Source organism: Pseudophryne corroboree, chromosome 2, assembly GCF_028390025.1.
Source record: "Pseudophryne corroboree isolate aPseCor3 chromosome 2, aPseCor3.hap2, whole genome shotgun sequence".
Taxonomy (NCBI): Eukaryota; Metazoa; Chordata; class Amphibia; order Anura; family Myobatrachidae; genus Pseudophryne; species Pseudophryne corroboree.
In genome coordinates, this window is record NC_086445.1 from 835,486,234 (window position 1) to 835,512,424 (window position 26,191).

Consider the following 26,191-nt stretch of genomic DNA (forward strand, 5'->3'; position numbering starts at 1 on the left):
ACCCAATGCAGATCTTTATCACTGTCTTTGGCCGTGCCCGTTAGTTAGGAGATTGTGGTTGCAAGTTAAACAATATGCTGAAGCATCATTACTTACCTATGTTCCCTTCACAGCAGAATGGGCAATATTTGGCATGTTTACTTTCCACCCTCAATGAGAGTCAGCAAGGATGTAGATGACTTCTTTTAGTGGTCAGTGCGGCAGCCCGCAAGACAGTACTACAGCAATTTTGAGATATCTTCAATTCATGGTAAAACACGGTATTTAAATTTGTCTTGGTGATGATTTAAATTGTATCTTTTTCATTGCCAGATATTGAAATTCTATTTTAAACAGACTCTATCCGCGACCATACATGTTATGTATTTGCATATTGTCTTCTTTTTTGAAAATACTGTATCTTATCTCCCTACAATGAAGAGACTGTACACTGAAAATGTTGTATTTACAATGTCTTTATTGTATGACATGTAGTGTTTTAATAAAAACTTCTGAGATAAAAATATGTAATTTATATATTTACTCTGTAATAATAGGCAGAGCTGTAATAAATATATAGGTATATAAGTTAAAATTAATTTGTATACAAAATTATGTTACAACTGAATAATCTTCTCTCAGAAGGGTTTGTTGCCCCTGAAGATCTTCTGGACAGTGACCCTTGTACACCCTGGGTTAAGACTCGTAGAACTCACCAGCAGGTCTTCTTGCCTATAATAGCCGCTTTTCCCATAAGGCTTTATGTGCCTACCGGTACTGGGATGCCATCAGGACTTACGCCACTGGTGGTAGTATGAGCTTAACCTTTGACTGAGTGACCCGAGTCAATGCCGATAGAATAAAAGAACCAAAGAAGAGAGGAGCTGCTCAAGACAGAAAACAAGAGAAAGAGGGTGGTACTATAGTGCCAGGGAAAAACGGGGAGATCCAAAGAAGTAAACACTAGAGTCTGCGATCAAGGACAAGACAGGAGTAACTAGGTCTAGAATACAATAGGGATATGAGAGCTCAGAACCAGTACGTGGAATACTGGAAATGGTAGTGGCGTGTGACAATTTTACAGGGGAGCGCAGCCATTACATGTATATACAGTATAAGGGGAGTGGGATATTGGAGCTTTGGATGTAGAGGCTCACAAGCTCACGCAGAGTGTAAATTTACATAAATGATGGTATAATAGTTGGATGACTTATTATATCCCTCTCCTTTGTGGGAGGATGATAGAGAAAAAAAAGTCCGGCCTCCACCTTCCCCATAGCCGGCCAATCACACTCCTGATGTTACTTCTCTATCATCCTCTGATGGATACTGGAGCTTGGGACGTAGAGGCTCAGAAGCTCACTGCAGTGTACATTTAAATAAATGATGTTATTATGGCAAGGATGTTTAAAGATCTTATCTTCACTGAGGAAACATCAGATGATATAGTTACTGGTTACAAGGGCCTCAGAGAATGGATGGGTGATGTTATGCCATATCAAGTGCAGCAGAGCTCATGAAGGGGTCCCCGATGTTATCTGCAGCAGGACAGCTATATCCTGGTCTCAAATGATAATCCCCGGAAGAGTTCCTGGTGGACGGAACTAATTGGTGACTCACAGGCTGATGGTGTAGCTGACAGAAGACCTGAGAACGCCAGGTGTGGAAGCGACTTCTTAGGTGGCTGCAGAGAGAAGAAAATAAGAATTTACTTACCGATAATTCTATTTCTCATAGTCCGTAGTGGATGCTGGGGACTCCGAAAGGACCATGGGGAATAGCGGCTCCGCAGGAGACTGGGCACAAAAGTAAAAGCTTTAGGACTACCTGGTGTGCACTGGCTCCTCCCCCTATGACCCTCCTCCAAGCCTCAGTTAGGATACTGTGCCCGGACGAGCGTACACAATAAGGAAGGATTTTGAATCCCGGGTAAGACTCATACCAGCCACACCAATCACACCGTACAACTTGTGATCTGAACCCAGTTAACAGCATGATAACAGAGGAGCCTCTGAAAAGATGGCTCACAACAATAATAACCCGATTTTTGTAACAATAATTATGTACAAGTATTGCAGACAATCCGCACTTGGGATGGGCGCCCAGCATCCACTACGGACTATGAGAAATAGAATTATCGGTAAATAAATTCTTATTTTCTCTGACGTCCTAGTGGATGCTGGGGACTCCGAAAGGACCATGGGGATTATACCAAAGCTCCCAAACGGGCGGGAGAGTGCGGATGACTCTGCAGCACCGAATGAGAGAACTCCAGGTCCTCCTCAGCCAGGGTATCAAATTTGTAGAATTTAGCAAACGTGTTTGCCCCTGACCAAGTAGCTGCTCGGCAGAGTTGTAAAGCCGAGACCCCTCGGGCAGCCGCCCAAGATGAGCCCACTTTCCTTGTGGAATGGGCTTTTGCAGATTTTGGCTGTGGCAGGCCTGCCACAGAATGTGCAAGCTGAATTGTACTACAAATCCAACGAGCAATAGTCTGCTTAGAAGCAGGAGCACCCAGCTTGTTGGGTGCATACAGGATAAACAGCGAGTCAGATTTTCTGACTCCAGCCGTCCTGGAAACATATATTTTCAGGGCCCTGACTACGTCCAGTAACTTGGAATCCTCCAAGTCCCTAGTAGCCGCAGGCACCACAATAGGCTGGTTTAAGTGAAATGCTGAAACCACCTTAGGGAGAAATTGAGGACGAGTCCTCAATTCTGCCCTGTCCGTATGAAAAATTAGGTAAGGGCTTTTATAGGATAAAGCCGCCAATTCTGAAACACGCCTGGCTGAAGCCAGGGCTAACAGCATTACCACTTTCCATGTGAGATATTTTAAGTCCACAGTGGTGAGTGGTTCAAACCAATGTGATTTTAGGAACCCCAAAACTACATTGAGATCCCAAGGTGCCACTGGAGGCACAAAAGGAGGCTGTATATGCAGTACTCCCTTGACAAACGTCTGAACTTCAGGAACTGAAGCTAGCTCTTTTTGGAAGAATATTGACAGGGCCGAAATTTGAACCTTAATGGACCCTAATTTTAGGCCCATAGACAGTCCTGTTTGCAGGAAATGCAGGAAACGACCCAGTTGAAATTCCTCTGTAGGGGCCTTCCTGGCCCCACACCACGCAACATATTTACGCCAAATACGGTGATAATGTTGCACAGTTACATCCTTCCTGGCTTTGATCAGGGTAGGGATGACTTCATCCGGAATGCCTTTTTCCTTCAGGATCCGGCGTTCAACCGCCATGCCGTCAAACGCAGCCGCGGTAAGTCTTGGAACAGACATGGTCCCTGCTGGAGCAGGTCCTTTCTTAGAGGTAGAGGCCACGGGTCTTCCGTGAGCATCTCTTGAAGTTCCGGGTACCAAGTCCTTCTTGGCCAATCCGGAGCTACGAGTATAGTCCTTACTCCTCTCCTTCTTATGATTCTCAGTACCTTGGGTATGAGAGGCAGAGGAGGGAACACATACACTGACTGGTACACCCACGGTGTTACCAGAGCGTCCACAGCTATTGCCTGAGGGTCCCTTGACCTGGCGCAATATCTGTCCAGTTTTTTGTTGAGGCGGGACGCCATCATGTCCACCTTTGGTTTTTCCCAACGGTTCACAATCATGTGGAAGACTTCTGGGTGAAGTCCCCACTCCCCCGGGTGGAGGTCGTGTCTGCTGAGGAAGTCTGCTTCCCAGTTGTCCACTCCCGGAATGAACACTGCTGACAGTGCTATCACATGATTTTCCGCCCAGCGAAGAATCCTTGCAACTTCCGTCATTGCCCTCCTGCTTCTTGTGCCGCCCTGTCTGTTTACGTGGGCGACTGCCGTGATGTCGTCCGACTGGATCAACACTGGCTGACCCTGAAGCAGAGGCCTTGCCTGACTTAGGGCATTGTAAATGGCCCTTAGTTCCAGGATATTTATGTGAAGTGACGTTTCCATGCTTGACCACAAGCCCTGGAAATTTCTTCCCTGTGTGACTGCTCCCCAGCCTCTCAGGCTGGCATCCGTGGTCACCAAGACCCAGTCCTGAATGCCGAATCTGCGGCCCTCTAGAAGATGAGCACTCTGTAACCACCACAGGAGAGACACCCTTGTCCTTGGAGACAGGGTTATCCGCTGATGCATTTGAAGATGCGATCCAGACCATTTGTCCAGCAGATCCCACTGAAAAGTTCTTGCGTGGAATCTGCCGAATGGAATCGCTTCGTAAGAAGCCACCATTTTTCCCAGGACCCTTGTGCATTGATGCACTGACACTTGGCCTGGTTTTAGGAGGTTCCTGACTAGGTCGGATAACTCCCTGGCTTTCTCCTCCGGGAGAAACACCTTTTTCTGTACCGTGTCCAGAATCATCCCTAGGAACAGCAGACGTGTCGTCGGAATCAGCTGCGATTTTGGAATATTTAGAATCCATCCGTGCTGTCGTAGTACTACTTGAGATAGTGCTACTCTGACCTCTAACTGTTCTCTGGACCTTGCCCTTATCAGGAGATCGTCCAAGTAAGGGATAATTAAGACGCCTTTTCTTCGAAGAAGAATCATCATTTCGGCCATTACCTTGGTAAAGACCCGGGGTGCCGTGGACAATCCAAACGGCAGCGTCTGAAACTGATAGTGACAGTTCTGTACCACAAACCTGAGGTACCCTTGGTGAGAAGGGCAAATTGGGACATGGAGGTAAGCATCCTTGATGTCCAGAGACACCATATAGTCCCCTTCTTCCAGGTTCGCTATCACTGCTCTGAGTGATTCCATCTTGAATTTGAACCTTTGTATGTAAGTGTTCAAGGATTTCAGATTTAAAATAGGTCTCACCGAGCCGTCCGGCTTCGGTACCACAAACAACTTTCCCTGTTGTAGGAGGGGTACCTTGATTATCACCTGCTGGGAATACAGCTTGTGAATGGCTTCCAATACTGCCTCCCTGTCGGGGGGAGACGTTGGTAAAGCAGACTTCAGGAACCGGTGAGGGGGAGACGTCTCGAATTCCAATTTGTACCCCTGAGATACTACCTGCAGGATCCAGGGGTCCACTTGCGAGTGAGCCCACTGCGCGCTGAAATTCTTGAGACGGGCCCCCACCGTGCCTGAGTCCGCTTGTAAGGCCCCAGCGTCATGCTGAGGACTTGGCAGAAGCGGGGGAGGGCTTCTGTTCGTGGGAAGAGGCTGTCTGCTGCAGTCTTTTTCCCCTTCCTCTGCCCCGGGGCAGATATGAGTGGCCTTTTGCCCGCTTGCCCTTATGGGGACGAAAGGACTGAGCCTGAAAAGACGGTGTCTTTTTCTGCTGAGAGGTGACCTGGGGTAAAAAGGTGGATTTCCCAGCCGTTGCCGTGGCCACCAGGTCCGATAGACCGACCCCAAATAACTCCTCCCCTTTATACGGCAATACTTCCATATGCCGTTTGGAATCCGCATCACCTGACCACTGTCGCGTCCATAACCCTCTTCTGGCAGAAATGGACAGCGCACTTACTCTTGATGCCAGAGTGCAAATATCCCTCTGTGCATCTCGCATATATAGAAATGCATCCTTTAAATGCTCTATAGTCAATAATATATTGTCCCTGTCCAGGGTATCAATATTTTCAGTCAGGGAATCCGACCAAGCCACCCCAGCACTGCACATCCAGGCTGAGGCGATTGCTGGTCGCAGTATAATACCAGTATGTGTGTATATACTTTTTAGGATATTTTCCAGCTTCCTATTAGCTGGTTCCTTGAGGGCGGCCGTATCAGGAGACGGTAACGCCACTTGTTTTGATAAGCGTGTGAGCGCCTTATCTACCCTAGGGGGTGTTTCCCAACGCGCCCTAACCTCTGGAGGGAAAGGGTATAATGCCAATAATTTTTTAGAAATTAGCAGTTTTTTATCGGGGGAAACCCACGCTTCATCACACACCTCATTTAATTCATCTGATTCAGGAAAAACTACGGGTAGTTTTTTCACACCCCACATAATACCCTTTTTTGTGGTACTTGTAGTATCAGAAATGTTCAAAACCTCCTTCATTGCCGTGATCATGTAACGTGTGGCCCTACTGGAAAATACGTTTGTTTCCTCACCGTCGACACTGGAGTCAGTGTCTGTGTCGACCATCTGAGGTAACGGGCGCTTTAGAGCCCCTGACGGTGTTTGAGACGCCTGTACAGGTATTAACTGATTTGCCGGCTGTCTCATGTCGTCAACAGTCTTTTGTAAAGTGCTGACACTATCACGTAATTCCTTCCATAAGACCATCCAGTCAGGTGCCGACTCCCTAGGGGGTGACATCACTAATACAGGCAATTGCTCCGCCTCCACACCATTTTCCTCCTCATACATGTCGACACAACGTACCGACACACAGCACACACACAGGGAATGCTCTGATAGAGGACAGGACCCCACTAGCCCTTTGGGGAGACAGAGGGAGAGTTTGCCAGCACACACCAGAGCGCTATATATATACAGGGATAACCTTATATAAGTGTTTTTCCCTTATATAGCTGCTGTATATATTTATCTGCCAAATTAGTGCCCCCCCTCTCTTGTTTTACCCTGTTTCTGTAGTGCAGGACTGCAGGGGAGAGTCAGGGAGCTTTCCTCCAACGGAGCTGTGAGGAAAAAATGGCGCCAGTGTGCTGAGGAGATAGGCTCCGCCCCCTTCTCGGCGGCCTTTCTCCCGCTTTTTTATGGAAAAAATTGGCAGGGGTTAAATGCATCCATATAGCCCAGGAGCTATATGTGATGTATTTTTTGCCATATAAGGTGTTTTTATTGCGTCTCAGGGCGCCCCCCCCCAGCGCCCTGCACCCTCAGTGACCGGAGTGTGAAGTGTGCTGAGAGCAATGGCGCACAGCTGCGGTGCTGTGCGCTACCTTATTGAAGACAGGACGTCTTCTGCCGCCGATTTTCCGGACCTCTTCAGTCTTCTGGCTCTGTAAGGGGGCCGGCGGCGCGGCTCTGGGACCCATCCATGGCTGGGCCTGTGATCGTCCCTCTGGAGCTAATGTCCAGTAGCCTAAGAAGCCCAATCCACTCTGCACGCAGGTGAGTTCGCTTCTTCTCCCCTTAGTCCCTCGGTGCAGTGAGCCTGTTGCCAGCAGGTCTCACTGAAAATAAAAAACCTACTTTAAACTTTTACTCTAAGCAGCTCAGGAGAGCCCCTTAGTATGCACCCTTCTCGTTCGGGCACAAAAATCTAACTGAGGCTTGGAGGAGGGTCATAGGGGGAGGAGCCAGTGCACACCAGGTAGTCCTAAAGCTTTTACTTTTGTGCCCAGTCTCCTGCGGAGCCGCTATTCCCCATGGTCCTTTCGGAGTCCCCAGCATCCACTAGGACGTCAGAGAAATAAGAGATATGTATTTTATCTAAATAGGGAGAGAAAACGCACTTATTGTATATATGTCAGACGGGATCCGGTCATGTGACCGGTGCATGAGATCCCGGTGGTCACCATGCTAACTCTAGCATCCTGAGAGATCAAAAGCCCTATACAGTCGGCATGCCGACTAACAGGGACTATTGTTACTTGTGGGTGTCCACGACACCCATAGAGCTAGAACAGAACCTGTGGCGAACACAGCAAGCCATGAGCCCGCAAGGGGCTTTGTTGCCCTCGCCTTCACCCTCGGTATTATGTGGCCGGGTTCCCAGGGTCGGTATGCTGACCGATGGAATCCCCACCGCCAGCCCCAACACTGTCAAGACAATACAAGTATATAATGATATTGTATTCATATCAGGAGAATTCACATTCGCCTTTACCAATTATCATCTGGCTGCAATCTATATACCGACTACAAAAAAGTCAGTAAGAAATGAGCCATGGCAGCTTTATACATACACACCACAGACACACACAGTACAAGACTCTTAGACCGCCAGCTTTTAACATGGGTTATTTCACATGAGCGCGCATAACCTGTGTTGCTGTGTGGTCTGAAAGGGACCAGTTGGAATAAACTGGGTCAAGTTACCCGGTATTCCAACTCGGGTAGCGAGCAGGGTTGAACACGTGTTCAACCCGGCTCGCTGTGCTGTGTGAACAGGAAGCCGGGTCAATGCAACCCGTTTCCCGTTCACTCTGTGTGGACAGGCAGTGTTTGGAGATCATGTGATCTCTAAGTATAACCCCCACCGCATCACTGCTGAAGTCACCGGCGGCGAGGGGCCTGAGGCAGGTTGCATGCAGGAAGCACCCGTGTCAGGCTCCTGTGTGCGACCCGCCTCAGGCAGTGTAAAGGGATATAACAGTGCACTTACTTTGCTGGGTATGAATGGGGGTGGTATCTTGCGGGCCTCTAGCCTCTCCCAATCCATACTCCAGAAGAAGGGATGGTCTCTAATTACACCATCCACACCCAGACGCTTATCAGGATCTTCACACAGGAGCTGAAAAGAGCAACAAGACCATAATTATTTAACAGCTGAGCTGCAAATTAAATTGTGACCCATATATATCTAGACATTCATTAGATATTATTTACTTGCAGCATCAAACAAGTGACAAACAGACTTTTGCCACATCATATTCAAGAATAAATGTGCGATAGGTAAAAGGTCATTTACACTGAATCATTTTTTAGACTTCAAAAGAAATGTGTATATGATATCTGTGTTTTAAATGATGTATGTTGGGTTCTCAGGTCAGTCATTTAATACATGGCACAGATATGAAATACACATGCTGTGTGTCTGCGCTGGGGTTACCCCCATACATAATGCTTAACACACATAGCAGTAACCAGGGCTCCCATCAGTAAATGTGGAGATAAGTAAAAAAAAAATCAGACAAGGCCGATTCTGTCTACCCCTCCCCCTTTCCTCTTACTGGGTATCAGATAGGAAATGCTCCATGCCTGACCATCAGGAGGGATCAGAGTAACAGGAGTAAGACATACACCCAGGGCAGAGAAATGTAACTTGCACCTTATGTAGAAATTGGAAATTGTCTGTGAACACTGATGCAGGACACTGAAAAGTAGAGATGAGCGCCTGAAATTTTTCGGGTTTTGTGTTTTGGTTTTGGGTTCGGTTCCGCGGCCGTGTTTTGGGTTCGAACGCGTTTTGGCAAAACCTCACCGAATTTTTTTTGTCGGATTCGGGTGTGTTTTGGATTCGGGGTTTTTTTTCCAAAAACACTAAAAAACAGCTTAAATCATAGAATTTGGGGGTCATTTTGATCCCAAAGTATTATTAACCTCAAAAACCATAATTTACACTCATTTTCAGTCTATTCTGAATACCTCACACCTCACAATATTATTTTTAGTCCTAAAATTTGCACCGAGGTCGCTGTGTGAGTAAGATAAGCGACCCTAGTGGCCGACACAAACACCGGGCCCATCTAGGAGTGGCACTGCAGTGTCACGCAGGATGTCCCTTCCAAAAAACCCTCCCCAAACAGCACATGACGCAAAGAAAAAAAGAGGCTTTTTACTGATATTTGGTGTTTTGGATTTGACATGCTCTGTACTATGACATTGGGCATCGGCCTTGGCAGACGACGTTGCTGGCATTTCATCGTCTCGGCCATGACTAGTGGCAGCAGCTTCAGCACGAGGTGGAAGTGGATCTTGATCTTTCCCTAATTTTGGAACCTCAACATTTTTGTTCTCCATATTTTAATAGGCACAACTAAAAGGCACCTCAGGTAAACAATGGAGATGGATGGATTGGATACTAGTATACAATTATGGACGGGCTGCCGAGTGCCGACACAGAGGTAGCCACAGCCGTGAACTACCGCACTGTACTGTGTCTGCTGCTAATATATAGACTGGTTGATAAAGAGATAGTATACTCGTAACTAGTATGTATGTATAAAGAAAGAAAAAAAAACCACGGTTAGGTGGTATATACAATTATGGACGGGCTGCCGAGTGCCGACACAGAGGTAGCCACAGCCGTGAACTACCGCACTGTACTGTGTCTGCTGCTAATATATAGACTGGTTGATAAAGAGATAGTATACTCGTAACTAGTATGTATGTATAAAGAAAGAAAAAAAAACCACGGTTAGGTGGTATATACAATTATGGACGGGCTGCCGAGTGCCGACACAGAGGTAGCCACAGCCGTGAACTACCGCACTGTACTGTGTCTGCTGCTAATATATAGACTGGTTGATAAAGAGATAGTATACTCGTAACTAGTATGTATGTATAAAGAAAGAAAAAAAAACCACGGTTAGGTGGTATATACAATTATGGACGGGCTGCCGAGTGCCGACACAGAGGTAGCCACAGCCGTGAACTACCGCACTGTACTGTGTCTGCTGCTAATATATAGACTGGTTGATAAAGAGATAGTATACTCGTAACTAGTATGTATGTATAAAGAAAGAAAAAAAAACCACGGTTAGGTGGTATATACAATTATGGACGGGCTGCCGAGTGCCGACACAGAGGTAGCCACAGCCGTGAACTACCGCACTGTACTGTGTCTGCTGCTAATATATAGACTGGTTGATAAAGAGATAGTATACTCGTAACTAGTATGTATGTATAAAGAAAGAAAAAAAAACCACGGTTAGGTGGTATATACAATTATGGACGGGCTGCCGAGTGCCGACACAGAGGTAGCCACAGCCGTGAACTACCGCACTGTACTGTGTCTGCTGCTAATATATAGACTGGTTGATAAAGAGATAGTATACTCGTAACTAGTATGTATGTATAAAGAAAGAAAAAAAAACCACGGTTAGGTGGTATATACAATTATGGACGGGCTGCCGAGTGCCGACACAGAGGTAGCCACAGCCGTGAACTACCGCACTGTACTGTGTCTGCTGCTAATATATAGACTGGTTGATAAAGAGATAGTATACTCGTAACTAGTATGTATGTATAAAGAAAGAAAAAAAAACCACGGTTAGGTGGTATATACAATTATGGACGGGCTGCCGAGTGCCGACACAGAGGTAGCCACAGCCGTGAACTACCGCACTGTACTGTGTCTGCTGCTAATATAGACTGGTTGATAAAGAGATAGTATACTACTAATATTATATACTGGTGGTCAGGTCACTGGTCACTAGTCACACTGGCAGTGGCACTCCTGCAGCAAAAGTGTGCACTGTTTAATTTTAATATAATATTATGTACTCCTGGCTCCTGCTATAACCTATAACTGGCACTGCAGTAGTGCTCCCCAGTCTCCCCCACAATTATAAGCTGTGTGAGCTGAGCAGTCAGACAGATATATAATATATATAGATGATGCAGCACACTGGCCTGAGCCTGAGCAGTGCACACAGATATGGTATGTGACTGAGTCACTGTGTGCTGTGTATCGCTTTTTTTCAGGCAGAGAACGGATTATAAATAAAAGTGGTGGTCACTGGTCACTATCAGCAAAACTCTGCACTGTACACTACTGAGTACTCCTAATGCTCCCCAAAATTAGTAAATCAAGTGTCTCTCTAATCTATTCTAATTCTAAACGGAGAGGACGCCAGCCACGTCCTCTCCCTATCAATCTCAATGCACGTGTGAAAATGGCGGCGACGCGCGGCTCCTTATATAGAATCCGAGTCTCGCGATAGAATCCGAGCCTCGCGAGAATCCGACAGCGTCATGATGACGTTCGGGCGCGCTCGGGTTAACCGAGCAAGGCGGGAAGATCCGAGTCGCTCGGACCCGTGAAAAAAAACATGAAGTTCTGGCGGGTTCGGATTCAGAGAAACCGAACCCGCTCATCTCTACTGAAAAGTATTAAAACCTTTCCTTGGGAACCTGTAAGACCAATATAGAAGCTTTTCCAAGGGTAATTTCTTCTTCATTGAGATTATAGACTAAGAGGCCCATTTATCAAAGAGTATTTGCGGGTATGTCACCAAAAACACCGGTTTCCGGGAGCTAGCCGCAAATATTATATATCCCTGGAATGTATGAAGGAGGGATCGCTGTAGGTATCTCCGGTACCTGCTGCGATCCCTCCATTGCTATGGTGGATGCAATGCTGCCCAATGTAACAATATTGGGAAACACAGAATGTGTCGGCAGATAAGAACCATTGATCATTATTTCTTTGTAAGGATATCCTTAGGTCTATCCCATGCATGCTTAAATTGCTCTACTGTCTTACTCTCTACCACCTCTAATGGGAGGCTATTCCACTTGTCCGCTACTTTTTCTGTGAAGTAATTTTTCCTCAAATTTCCCCTGAACCTACCTCCCTCCAGTTTCAGTGCATGTCCTCGTGTTCTAATACTTCTCTTAATTTGAAGAATGTTTCCCTCCTGGACTTTGTTAAAACCCTTGATATATTTGAAAGTTTCTATCATGTCCCCCCTTTCCCTTCTCTGCTCCAAACTAGACATATTGAGATATTTTAGTCTTTCCGGGTAAGTTCTGTGATGTAGGCCATGCACCATTTTAGTTGCCCTTCTTTGTACAGTCTCTAATGTATTAACTAATATCCTTCTGAAGATATGGCCTCCAGAATAGAACACAGTATTCTAGATGAGGCCGCACCAAGGACCTATACAGTGGCATTATTACTTCTTTCTTTCTGCTGCTGATTCCTCTCTCTATGCAACTAAGCATTTGACTAGCCTTCCTCGTTGCTTTGTTACATTGCTTACCTGCCTTTAAGTCAACTGAACTAGTGACTCCTAGATCCCTTTCCTCCTCAGTAGTTTCCAGTATAGTGTCATTAAAACTATATTTAGCTTTTGGACTTTTGAGACCCAAGTGCATGATTTTGCATTTTTTGGTATTAAACTGTAATTGGCACACTCTTGACCATTCCTCTAGTCTACCTAGATCCTCATTCATTTGTTTTACCCCTCCTGGTCCTCCTGGTGTGACTACCATGTTGCATACCTTTGTGTCATCTACAAAAATACTTTCCTTTTAATGCCATTTGCAATGTCACCAATAAAGATATTAAAATGCACTGGTCCAAGTACAGATCCCTGGGGTACTCCACTGGTAACATTTCCCTCCTGTGAATGCACTCCATTTACTACAACTCTCTGTTTTCTATCCTGCAAGAAAGACAAAGAGTGATCTGGCAACCTGAGCTGCATACTCAGCACTCACTCACACTCACCTTTTCAATGATGTCTTCAGCATCATGATCTAATGAAAAGTCCTGTATGCCAACTAGCCTGCTATCTTCCGGGGATTGTCCGGTCAGCATTTGGAATAGGACAACTCCAAATGAGAACCAGTCTGCCGAGGTGTTATACCCGAGGAAATCTTCTATCTGCCAAAAGAATGACATCATTTACTATATGCTATAGGTTTATTCACAATAATGTTTATATTAGTCAGAACAGTATACACTGTACTAACTCACATACATTGGTGTAAGAGCAATTTTTCATTGGGGAATTCACATGTATCAAAGGAAATAATACATACTGTAACGCATCACTGATTAGAATAATTATACTGGTAAATGTTATAAACATAAAAAGTAATATATTTTATTTACTGATTTTATTATCACTTTATGGGACCTATTTATCAATAAATATTTGAAGGAAATCCCCCCAAAACACTTGTTGTCGTGAGGTACCTGTAAGTAATAAGTATTCAAATAATATATGTGCAGGGGAGCACAGCAGATATTGGAGATACAGTGCCTGCTGTGGTTCCCTGTTTTCACTCACAAAAGCAGCCCCATAAGTTTCTATAGGGACTGGTGTTTTGCTGAATTTACCAAGCTCCTTGGCCCCATATCTCATGCCATATCAAGAGTAACTGGAGAGGGATCCTATGGATACCTATACATCATAAACCTATGGATCAGTACAAATTAGAAACCTATATGAGCTGCGTTTGTGAGCAAAGAGGAGGCCGCAGCAGATATCTCCGATACTGGCACACTCCACTTGTCCTGGCACAGTCAGCAGACCGCGCATGTGTAATAGTGCGCCCAGATCCTGAAGATCATTCCTCTTACATGTTGGTGGGGATGATAGTAGTATCCCTTAGTGGTACCAGCTTTTCTCAAACATTTACAACCAAGGGGATCATTCTACACACTCTGAATCTTCTTTCAAATGATAACAGAGCTAAACACCATCTGAAGATGGCGTTTACTAACGCTGTCAAACTCCACAAACGTTTACTTTTCTGAGCTTGATAAATAGCACAACCTTAACATTTCCACACATTGTAGTGGGACTGCAGTGTGCGCAGTCGCACTGAGGGAGCAATGGCCAGTGACTTGGAATGAGTTAATTTGACTCATTACAAGCCGCCTGTGCCGGAGGAGGAGAGGGAGTAGCGGAGAAGGAGGAGGAGGGAGAGGGAGGAGGTAGCCGCAGCAGCACTATGTAATTGGTAGCGGCGCTGATCTATCTATCTATCTATCTATCTATCTGTCTACCTAATGTGTAAAAGGGGGACGCTGTCTGCCGTAATGTGTAAAAAAGGGGGACGCTGTCTGCCGTAATGTGTAAAAAAGGGGACGCTGTCTGCCGTAATGTGTAAAAAGGGGAATCTGTCCGCTGTAATGTGTAAGAGGGGCTGTATGTGGTGTAGTGGTGCCTCTATGCGGCGTAATTTGAATAATGGAGACTACTATAATATGTAATGTGAATTGGTATTATTTTGTTGCCACACCCCTGCCCCATGAAGTCTCCGAGTTGATGGACTTTGTGCGTCTGCCCGTTTTTTAAAGTAGCAATCATTTATATGGCAAAACCAAACTGATTTCGCTTTAAAAATTATTGCTGGATTAAAAAATGGGCAGACTCGCACTAATGGGCAAAACCAGATTGCACTGCAGGTGGGGCAGATGTAACATGTGCAGAGAGAGGTAGATTTGGGTGGGGAGTGTTCAAACTCAAATCGAAATTGCAGTGTACAAATAAAGTAGCCAGTATTAACCCTGCACAGAAACAATATAACCCACCCAAATCTAACTCTCTCTGCACATGTTGCATCTGCCCCACCTGCAGTGCAACATGGTTTTGCCCATTAGTGTTTTTTTTTATTTGATAACAAACCTGAATAACCCCCTCAGTCAACTCGGGAGGCTATTACATTAACTCCTATATATGAGAAATCTACTAATATCCTTTATAACTCACCTCGGGGGCAATATAGCCTGTTGTTCCTGCATATTATTCAGTGGCGACGTCTCCTTCATGCATGTTGTTTAATGCAAGGCCCAAATCTGCAATCTTAATATGGCCGTCTCCATCGATGAGAATATTCTCTGGTTTGATGTCTCTATAAAAAGGAAGATCCTCTAAGTAAAACAAGCTGCTGAGATGGACCAGCACGTGACATAACTTACAATTACATCTTTCAATATGTAATTAAACACTTCAAAGGGTTTTCCCATAATCAATGCGCACAGTGTCTATTCACAGGAAGCAGAGAGCCTGGGGGCATGGTCTGCAGCTCACAGAGCACTGGGTATGCCACCATAGTGGCAAAAATGGGTCCGTGGCTCGCGATCGCGGGCATTCCCACAAAGCCACATACCTTTTCATGAGGCCACTGCCCCTTTTCGTGGGTATGTGCCTTTGGTGCGCAGCAGTGTCCCTACTTGGACAGTGACGATGTTGGGAGGTATGTCTCATATAGATCAAGATCAGTGAGGGTGTATCACTGTGGCTATTCTAGGTGTAAGAGTAAATATGGCTGTGACCAGGCGTATCTATTACACCTAGTATAGGGTAGGTACAAGTGTGCACTGATAGCGGTGACTAGAAGTAAACCAATCATACACATAGGAGGCGGGCGCACAGCAAGATGCCTACAGCTCTACATATGGAGAATATACACATGTCTTCCATCCATGCAGCTGAGGGTGATTTCCATACAACCCAGCATCAGGCCCTATAGTCTCCTGCACTCATTGTAAATAAGACACAAGTGTACAAAGACATATAATAATAGCGTCAGAATTGAGACAGGAAACAATGATCTACTACAATGAGAAGACAAATGTACTTACCGATGGATGTAGCCCTTGGAATGCAGATGTTCCAGTCCACACACAATCTCCGCTGCATAGAAACTGGCAGAGAAAGAAAGGAAACCGCTGTAACCATATGTAACAGGCTCAGAAAGAGGCTACACACAGAATTACACCTGTACCATGTGTTGTGACACTGGGATGTACAACTCACTACATAAATACATAACACACTGATAACACCTCTCCCCGACTGGGAGCCATTTATCATAGATTGCATATTCAATGTGATCTGAGCGGGATCTTACCTCCCAGGATCACACTGCAATATGCAATCACAACGAGCTGATGTATCAATCAGCACCTGCAGGGACAAGGGCTCTGAAAGGATCTCATCCCTGCCATGTGCTGTGATGGCCGCCGGGGCTCCTGCGCATGCGCGGTCAGCTAAGATCACACAGCGGCCACTTCCGGGGAGATTCCTGCTGCGATCCCTCCTTCTTACATTGCTGGGGCACATAATATTTGTGGCTAGCCTCAGAAAATGAGTGTTTTCACGGACACAGCCATAAATATTGTTTGATACATGGGCCCCTGTCTTATGGGATATCCCACATTCAGATGTCACCTGGTTGTGTCTGACAATAGAAGGCAGAATAGGCCTTTGTACCAGCCAGTGCAGAGATGTAATGCTGACATGAGGATATTAGTGCACACACCAATACCAGTGGAGGCTTTCATGCATGACCATGACACAAATGTGATGTGTATGGGCCACCATATGAATGTCATTCAGCCAATGCTGATCCAGAATCATCATTACATGTCTGACTTTTACATATTACATATATTATATTAATACAATGCCTCCATCCACCAATCCCTGTAACCCTGAATATATTCTGTGGCCAGACACTCATCCACTCAGTCTCCTTTCAGCTCTTACGTTGCCGTGTTTAGGTCCAAGGCACCAGTTCTTTCCAATAGGTCATAAAGGTCTCCTCCATTGGCATACTCCATTCCCAGGAAGAGGAGCTCCTGTTAGAAGACATATTATGATATATTAATGTTCCTAATCATTGGCATCTACAGACAGCACATAACTCACTGTGATTCCCAGTTTTCAATTGCAAAAGCAGCCTCCATAGATTTCTGTGGCGATTGCTTCAATGCCAAATTTACCTAGTCCCAGAATGTAAAGCATGAAATTGTTTGGCCTCGGTAACTAACACCATCTTGGCCCCGGTAGGTAACACCATCTTGGCCCCGGTAGGTAACACCATCTTGGCCCCGGTAGGTAACACCATCTTGGCCCCGGTAGGTAGCACCATCTTGGCCCCGGTAGGTAGCACCATCTTGGCCCCGGTAGGTAGCACCATCTTGGCCCCGGTAGGTAACACCATCTTGGCCCTGGTAGGTTAGCCGTTGTAGCCTATGGGCTATATTCCACAAAAGGTACTAGGAGAGGGATCTATAGGATCCCTCCCTGACACTCCCTGCTCACACATGTGCAATCAGCAGACCGCACATACAGAGCAGCGTGTCCGGCCCTACAACATGAAAGTAAAGAGATCGTATTAGTGATCTCTATACTATTACATATCACTAGAACAGGCACCTATCAGAACCCCTATAGCTGCAAGTGATTTTTAATACATGCCGCCAGTCTTCAATTTCTTGCGGCGATAAATTAAAACTATAGGGTATAATTAATAAATTTGCTAATGAGTAAATTATGTGATGAGATGGATAGAGACAGAATATCTGAATTTCCTGTGGATTGTGCATTGTCTGCATCAAATCCAACCGCAAAATACAGTTTTAGATTTTTTTAGTCAGGTTAAACATATGTGCTGAATTACAGATGCAGTGTGTAATAGAGTAGAGGTATGATACTATAATAAAAGTACTACATAAAATAGTTTTCTACATAAAAGTCATCTTAGTATTATTATTATAGATGGAAAGAAGCCCAGAAATAGCTTCTGCTCCAGTACCTGAGGATTCCCAGGAAGGAAAAAAATGCCAGGTTGCAGCGGCCGCATGTGACCTCATGCAGCGGTTGCGGGCCGCCCCCGTAATGGCCTGAACACGCCTGCGTTGTCCGGACCTCGCCCAGCCAACGGCGTTCTAATGCCATTGGCACGCCCCCTCCCGCCCTGTGACCGTCTCTGCCTGTCAATCAGGCAGAGGTGATCGCCGCCTAGAGATGCTTTTAGCATCTCACTGGGCTCCCGGGGTGCGGATGCGCTGTGCGCCCCCCTGCGTGTGCGCACTCCACAAAGACATTAAGACTACGATCACTGCCGCTGCAGCAATCCAGTCTGAATTCTCCCCCAAGACCAAGAGGGTTAGTAGAATATACACGAACTTACCTCAGTCTGGAAGGCAAAAAGCCCTCGGACGACAAAGGGCGTCCTGACAGCCTGCAGTGCCTCTCTCTCCACCAGCACAGATCTTATCACATCGTCTTCCACCACAACTCTTTTCTTAATGACCTTCACTGCAAGCTGCCTTCTGGTGACAGTGTCAGATGCCAGTAACACCTGTACGGTACAGAGAGACGTTACAGAAGCAGGAGGAAAGAGGTATGGGTCATACAGTAACTAATGATAACATTCTGTGTCAGGAGATAAGAGAATGTAAGCACAAATGCCTGGAATGAATAAAGTAAGATATGTTAAGGGCCCCATACACTAGAACGATGATGCCCGATTTCAGCCAATTTCAGGCATTTGGGCCGATATATCGGGTGAAATCGGGCATTTTGGAGGTGTTTCCGATCCAATCCGATCCAATGCGCATTCCCATGAGGGTCGGATCGGCTTCCCTAGATCGCTAGTGCTGCACTCGTGATATGCCTGTTCCCGCAGGCATGGCTGGGATCACATATGATATATTGCGTGCAAAATATACCAAATCGTTTGGAATCGTATGGAACAACTCCCGAAAGCTCACGGGAGAGTTCAAGGGAAATTGCCTCCGACTTCAGCCTCGAACATATCATTCTAGTGTATGGGGCCCTTTAGTCTTGATTACATTGCATTGTCCATGTTGTGGGGTAATTGAGGAGGTCTGTTCACTGCTGTTCTGTGTAGCAGAGGTGAATGGGCGCTGCACACACCTGCCACTGGTGCTGAGGATAGTGAGAGGTCATTATGAAGGAGACCAGATGGGGATAAAGGGCATCCTTGTGCTTTCCATGCACCCATCCATGATACAGACATACCCTATATATGACATAATGCCCCTGTCCTGTTCCAATCCCCTCCAGTATTGAGTTGTAAGCTATAGTGTGGCATTTGGTAAACACGCTAACCAGACAGTGGGCCTAATTAAGATCTGATCGCTCACTAGGGGCTTTTTGCAGTGCTGCGAGCAGATAGTCGCCGCCTATGGGGGAGTGTATTTTCAATTTGCAAGTGTGCGATCGCATGTGCAGCCGGGCGGTACAAAAAAGCTTTGTGCAGTTTCTGAGTAGCCCAGAGCTTACTCAGCCTCTGCGATCACTTCAGCCTGTCCGGGGCCGGAATTGACATCAGACACCCGCCCTGCACACGCCTGCGTATTCCAACCACTCCCAGAAAATGGTCAGTTGCCACACACAAACACCCTCTTCCTGTCAATCTCCTTGCGATCAGCTGTATGAACAGATTCTTTGTATAATCCATTACTGGCCAATGATCCGCTTTGTACTTGTACGATGCGCCTGCGCATTGCGTTGCATATGCATGCACAGTTCTGACCTGATCGCAGCGCAGCGGAAAAACCTAGGGGTAAATTTACTAAGATGGGAGTTCTATTTAATATGGGATGTTGCTCATAGCAACCAATCAGATTCCAGGTATTATCTTCTAGAAGGTGCTAAATAAATGAGAAGTAGAATCTGATTGGTTGCTATGGGCAACATCCCATCTTAAATAGAACTCCCATCATAGTAAATTTACCCCCTAATGTGTGATCAGGTCTGAATGACCCCCAATGCCATATGTTTGGTGCTGGGACAGTATGTGGGTAACTAGGAGATGTATATGATGGGCACTTTCATATTATGTGTACAGAAATATTGTTACCACAACATGCACATACAGGATTTATTTTTGTGCTATAGTAAAAAGTATTATTTTTCTCCAGAGTATTCAATTAAATGTAAATGTGCCAACTGTACTGTGCAGTGACTATCAAGGTGCTGCCCGCTTCCCTTACCCAGTAGCTGTCTCTGTAAATAGTTCTGTATAAGCAGCCACACTGCCTGACAGGCATGTGGGAGACACCAATGTCACTTCAGTGCAACCTACTACCCCATCATTAATATAAACATATAACATTTTCTACGTTGCATTCTCCTATAATATTGTTTGAATGAACGTATATACTATAGGTATATCAGCAGAGATATCAGTACAGACCCCCCAAATCTGCCCAAATCCTCCCTGCAGAAAATACAAACCCCCCACTCACACACACACCACCTTTTCCATGGTTAGCAGTTGATTTACCTGCGGACACAATACCAATGGTCATAATCCCGACAGCCATTGACCGACAGTCAAAATACCGACATGGTCAAAATACCGACATTTATTATGCCGACATGTCAAAATGCTGACATGCTTTTTTAAGGACTTTTTGCCCCAAAACAGACTTATTCATACTTTACCATCCCAGTGGACCTGGAGGGGGAATATAATAGGGTGCCGAGTACAGAACACTTAGACGGTGACCATGTCGACCTATGTCGACATGGACACAAAACACCCCAGGAAAAATCATGTCTGTATTGTGGCATGTCGGTATTTCAAATGTCGATATTCTGACTATGTTGGCATGTTCATCATGTCGGCATAATGGATGACGGTATTTTGACTGTGTCGGTATTTTGACTGTCAGTCAATGGCTGTCGGGATTATGACCGTCAGTATTGTGTCCGTCGGTAAATCACAATGAACCCCTTTTCCACATGTAACATTTTTCACATCAGTAAAGATAGGCTGCATTTACACACAGACACAAATGGGATTTGGACACAACCCTATATAAATGACTATTGTGTAACCAATGTCACTATGGCAGGTTTGTTATTATATATAGCTGTGTATATATACAGTTAGCATAATGGCGACAACATGAGAAATCAGACAGAAAACACAAATCTTACTCTTCCGTAGCTGCCCCGGCCGAGCTCTTGGTGGTAAATGAACCGCCCGATGGATAATGGGGTTCTGCAGCCGGGGCCGGCTGAGGAGACTCCGCTGCCTCCTATTGGGGTAATAAAAGAAGAGGTTATACATTTACTCTTTATATAAATAATGAGTCAGACAGTGGATATTATACAAATCAGTATTCAGCTGCTGCATCGGGGCCTATGGGATCTTGTATTTTAAGGCCCATTGTGAAGGATATTTAAACCAAATACAAGTTATTTTTGTTTTCTAAAAGTGCCACACATATAATTTCCACACATTTACATGTGTTATTAGTTCTTTTATTTTATTAAATACAATTTGTATTTTAGTTTTAGTGCAGCTACAGATACCTTTACATCATTAGCAAAAGTCCCCAATTCACAGTCACTTACAGCAACATATTGTCACTGTGATGTGTAACACGCTCCCAATTCCTAACAACTATTAGGGTGTATTATACATACAGGGCTCTATGGGGTTTATAACACAGAGCTCAGTCACTCAGCACAGTCTCTTACTCCATATTATTCACTGATTTTTTTTGGGGTAGACATACTGTATCTTAATTATTACAGGTAACTATTATATCCTCTGCGTTTATATATATCCTGTCTGGGGTTTTTTTATTCAGTGTATAACAGGAAAAGCCTGCTTCATCTACCTGAGAGATACAAGTTATATTCCACTATATACTATAAATCATGGGTCTTCAACCTGCGGCCCTCCAGCTGCTGTGGAACTACATATCCTAGCATGCTCTGCCTCAGTTTTAGCATACCTTAATATCAAAACTGTGGCAGGGCATGCTGGGATGTGTAGTTTCACAGCAGCTGGAGGGCCACAGTTTGAAGACCTATGCTAAATGATAATTTCAACTCAGTGATAAAATGATGATGAGGAGTAATCAGTAGTGAGGTGCACGGGGACCTGCATTTTATACACACACAATAAATATATATATATATATATATATATATATACACACACACACAAATTGCTTTCTAACATTTTTTCATATTTTTTAAAAAGAAATTAATATAACAGCCATTTGACCTAATTTAATTACACCAAATAGTTTTTGTATGGCCACTAATAGATTTCTATAATGTTTTCCTATGTTAGTTTGGCTTTTTGCAGGGTACAGGCAGATTTCCCCATTTTCTCCTACACTTATCTCTGCTTTTGCCAGCTTGAATTATTTTGTGAATCCTGTTTTTGGGAGCGCACAGGGTGTGATAAGTGGATTTTGGGAGCAATAGGTGTGATAACATTAGACACGATGGATACCCCCCTAAGTAGTGCTTGGTATAACTTGGCCACAAGCAGGTTCCAGGTAACAGCTGGGGGAGGGGGCGGGGCTAGGCAGCACAACCGACCAACTGTCATTTTCGTGCCCCAGGGAAGCAGCAGGGATCATTATCTGCGTTTAATATAAAAGGCCGATCACAGGTAATCCCAGGCAGGGCCTCTAGCAGCTAAGTACCCAATAGTGTAACAGCCCCCATCACTGGTACACTGAGAAAGTACCGCAAAAGAAGTAGATTTGTTATTTTAGATGTGATGAAATATACTCTATATGAGAATTTGGCACTATTCTGTAGCACATTTAATAGCTGACTGTAGTGGGGATCGCTCCAAGCTTACAGGCCTCTAAAGACCCATTTATCTGGCAGATCGAATCCAAACAATGTACTTCAATCTCTCATATAATTTCTGGATGCCACAATACCACACTCTGGGGTAGATGTATTAACCTGCAGAAGGCATAAGGAAGTGATAAACCAGTGATATGTGCAAGGTGATAAAGGCACCAGCCAATCAGCTCCAATATGTAAATTAACAGTTAGGATCTGATTGGCTGGTGCCTTTATCACCTTGCACATATCACTGGTTTATCACTTCCTTATGCCTTCTCCAGGTTAATACATCTGCCCCTCTGGGTCTTATGTACTAAGCCTTGGGGAGTGTTACATGGAGAGAGATAAAAGTACCAGCCAATCAGATCCTAACTGCCATGTTACAGCCTGTTTTTGAAAAATGACAATTAGTAGCTGATTGGTTGGTACTTTATCCCCCTTCTACGCTTAGTACATCTGCCCCTCTATGTGAAAGAAACACTGAAATAAATTAACAGTCAGCTACAGTTAGTAGCAGTGGAGCAAGTTCTCCATATTAAGAAAGAGTTTTCTGTGAAAACCATTAATACCTCCTTACCTGGTCTGTCCAATGGAGGAGTGAAATCACTGCCCTTGACCTTCTCTTGGACCATGGCCACATCCAGATATCTCCTTTTCTGCTTTCTATGCTCATCATCTTGGTGTTTCACCCTTTTCTGCTGTCCTGTTCCTTCTTTTATCTGATGTTTCCTCTTTTTCTTGCCAGTCACAGCCTCATGGGAAGATGGTTTCTCCCTTTTGTACAGATGACCCTCTGCAGTGAGACTCGGCCTGTTCCCTGCTCCAGTCGGGGGGTTCTCATATTCGCCAAGCTCGTTGATTGTAATGAGCTGGAACTCGATGACATCTTCCCCATTGGGATTTTGAGGACTGCTGGATGGTACAGCATCTCTGCTATTTGCTCCTCCAATATTTCTGTCTCTGCTCTTCTCTCCACTTCTCTTCTGTCTGCAGCTCTCCTGTGCGCTCCTCTTCACTCCACGCCTCTTCTTTATGCTTTTCTTCTCTTCTCGCATCGCTTTTTGGGGTTGGGGTCGCCACTTTCCTTTACTGTGCTCCATCGCTGGCTGCTCAGCTCGGTCCGTTCACACCAACTGTCATTCTGCCTCACGGAATCCTGGGATGGCAGTGGCGGTGAGACCAGCTGCATGCCCCCTGTACTGGCTGTCTTGTATTGCTGAGGCCCCCATATCATTTAATAGGAAGTTATCAGTAATGCTGGTTATTAAACTTTTTTTTCAAACTTTTCACCAAAAGTTAAAACCATTTATATATAGTGTTATGGTGGGAGAAAGCTGAAAAACACAGAATTATTGGACAGGCTGACAAAAAAACTTTGGCGAGATGTGTACACACACCACTGCCTTAGCTATGGGACTTAAGAGGACTAAGGACTGAGGGCGGAGTGAATAGCTGACTTGACCCGGGTCCATTATTTTCTTATATATTAAGCAAGGATGGTGTGGCGCTCACGGCTGTATAGGAAAAAGTAAACTCACAGAACCACCATGGTTATCAACGTTTCAATCTTAATATAGATTTTCTTCAATACCATACAAAATCTACAGTAATATTGAAAAATTGATAACCATAGTGGATCTATAAGTTTTTACCTCCTACACAGCTGTGAGTACTGCACCATCCCTGCTTAATATGTGACTATTTATGTGAGGGCACCAGGTTCGGCTGCATATATATATTTATATATTTTAGTAAATAATGTATATATATATATATATATATATATATATATATAATATTGGACCCTTATTTTAATGATGTCATCGTGCGTGCATACCTGTGCCTTGTCTATCACTTTGTGCACCAAGCACATACAGATGACCAGAAATGGAGGAGGGTAAGAGAGAGAGAGAGAGAGAGAGAGAGAGAGAGAGAGAGAGAGAGAGAGAGAGAGAGAGAGAGAGTAAAGCTAAATGTTACTATACATCTACATATATATTCCTAAGAAATGCACTGGCAGGGATTGTACCTTTGGCCTTTTTACATATTCTCCTACACTTAAGGGCCCTACAGACTGGGTGACCCGCCACTGAGCTGCCCGACCACCAATGCGGCAGGCAGGAGACCCGGCGGCGGGGGGACGTGAAGGGGGAGTGAAGTTTCTTCACTCCCCCATCACCCGGCGCCATAGCAATGCATGCTAATTTGGCCAATCTCGTTCATCGTTGGTGCCTACACACTGCACGATATGAACGAGTTCTCGTTCCTATCATGCAGTGTTATCTGCCAGTGTACAGGGCCCTTTACATTTTCTGTATTATCCACTAGGACTTGAGGGGAGAGATTCAGCAGCAGGACCCATTAATTGCCTTAATGTAGCAGGTCCTGCCAAGCATTCTCATACCTCTCAAGCTGGGTCTAACATCACATGACCAGTAGTGCAACTTTGCTATGACAGACCTTTAAGTTTCATATAAATAGCACAATAATAATTTTGAAATATTTCAAACTCCTGCTGCATGTTTTACTAAATAGTAATATATCTATCTATATATGGAATGTAGTTATGATCCAGGTGGTCAGAATACCGACGCTAGGATCCCGGCTACCAGAATGCCGACAGGGGGCCAAGGGCTATTCCCACTTGTGGTTGTCCACGCTTAGAGTGAGAATGAGCCCGCAGCATGGCATGGGCAGTGAGCATAAATCAGTTATGCTAGAAAGCATGTTAACACATGTCAATGGACATGCAGTTGCCCAGTATACACATCATAGGAGAGTCATCTCTCACTTACGGTGTATACTGGGCACCTGCATGTCCCGAGGAAGGGTCCCACTGCGGTCCCGAAATGCTGCATAGACGTTTTGCATGTGCTAGCAGTTTTGCCTTGATATGTACCATTGACATGTGTTGACATGTGTTCTAGCATGACTGATTTATGCCCATTGGCTATGGATAATATAATGTGATTAATTGGATTGGATAGCTATGTTATATATAAAATATACAGGATTGCTTGATCGATAGATAGATAGATAGATAGATAGATAGATAGATAGATAGATAGATAGATAGATAATGTGATCAGCTACTGGGGTGTACGCTACCAAACCATTAATGCACCTCCGGAGTGCGGGGCTCAACAGTCTAAGCTCCAATATAAAAAGACAATTTTCACGTCACGCCATTTACAACAGTTTGAATTTTATTACCCATCTTCAGGCAACATACAAATAGTAAATAATAAAATCCTACCTTATATAACAACACTGGGTGGTGGGGAATGTAATAGGGTGGGAGAATCAGGAACTGAGAGATTTTGTGAGAGTTCTCCTGTTTCTTTAAAGTGGCGATCATTTATATGGCATAATCAACCTGGTTTTGCCATGTAAATGATTGCTACTCTCACTTTCTGATTCTCACACCCTATTACATTCCCCTCCAAGTGTAGTCCTCCGGCAGTGATGCGGGACTTCCAGGATTTCCCCGACTCCGGCTCCATAAGCTCACTCC

General features: G+C 44.9%; 1 protein-coding gene across 1 annotated transcript; it reads right to left on the reverse strand.

Annotated features, from left to right (window-relative positions):
• Positions 1-504: 504 nt before the first annotated feature.
• LOC135051296 (protein kinase C theta type-like) lies at positions 505-23,840 on the reverse strand. The gene is made up of 9 exons (XM_063957360.1): positions 23,255-23,840; positions 21,013-21,113; positions 18,230-18,400; positions 16,801-16,892; positions 15,894-15,956; positions 15,019-15,160; positions 13,026-13,181; positions 8,232-8,360; positions 505-1,663 (listed from the first exon to the last, which is right to left on the reverse strand). Exons 1-6 carry the CDS (start codon positions 23,775-23,777, stop codon positions 15,052-15,054), a joined length of 1,059 nt encoding a protein of 352 aa, XP_063813430.1. The 5' UTR covers positions 23,778-23,840; the 3' UTR covers positions 505-1,663; positions 8,232-8,360; positions 13,026-13,181; positions 15,019-15,051.
• Positions 23,841-26,191: the final 2,351 nt, after the last annotated feature.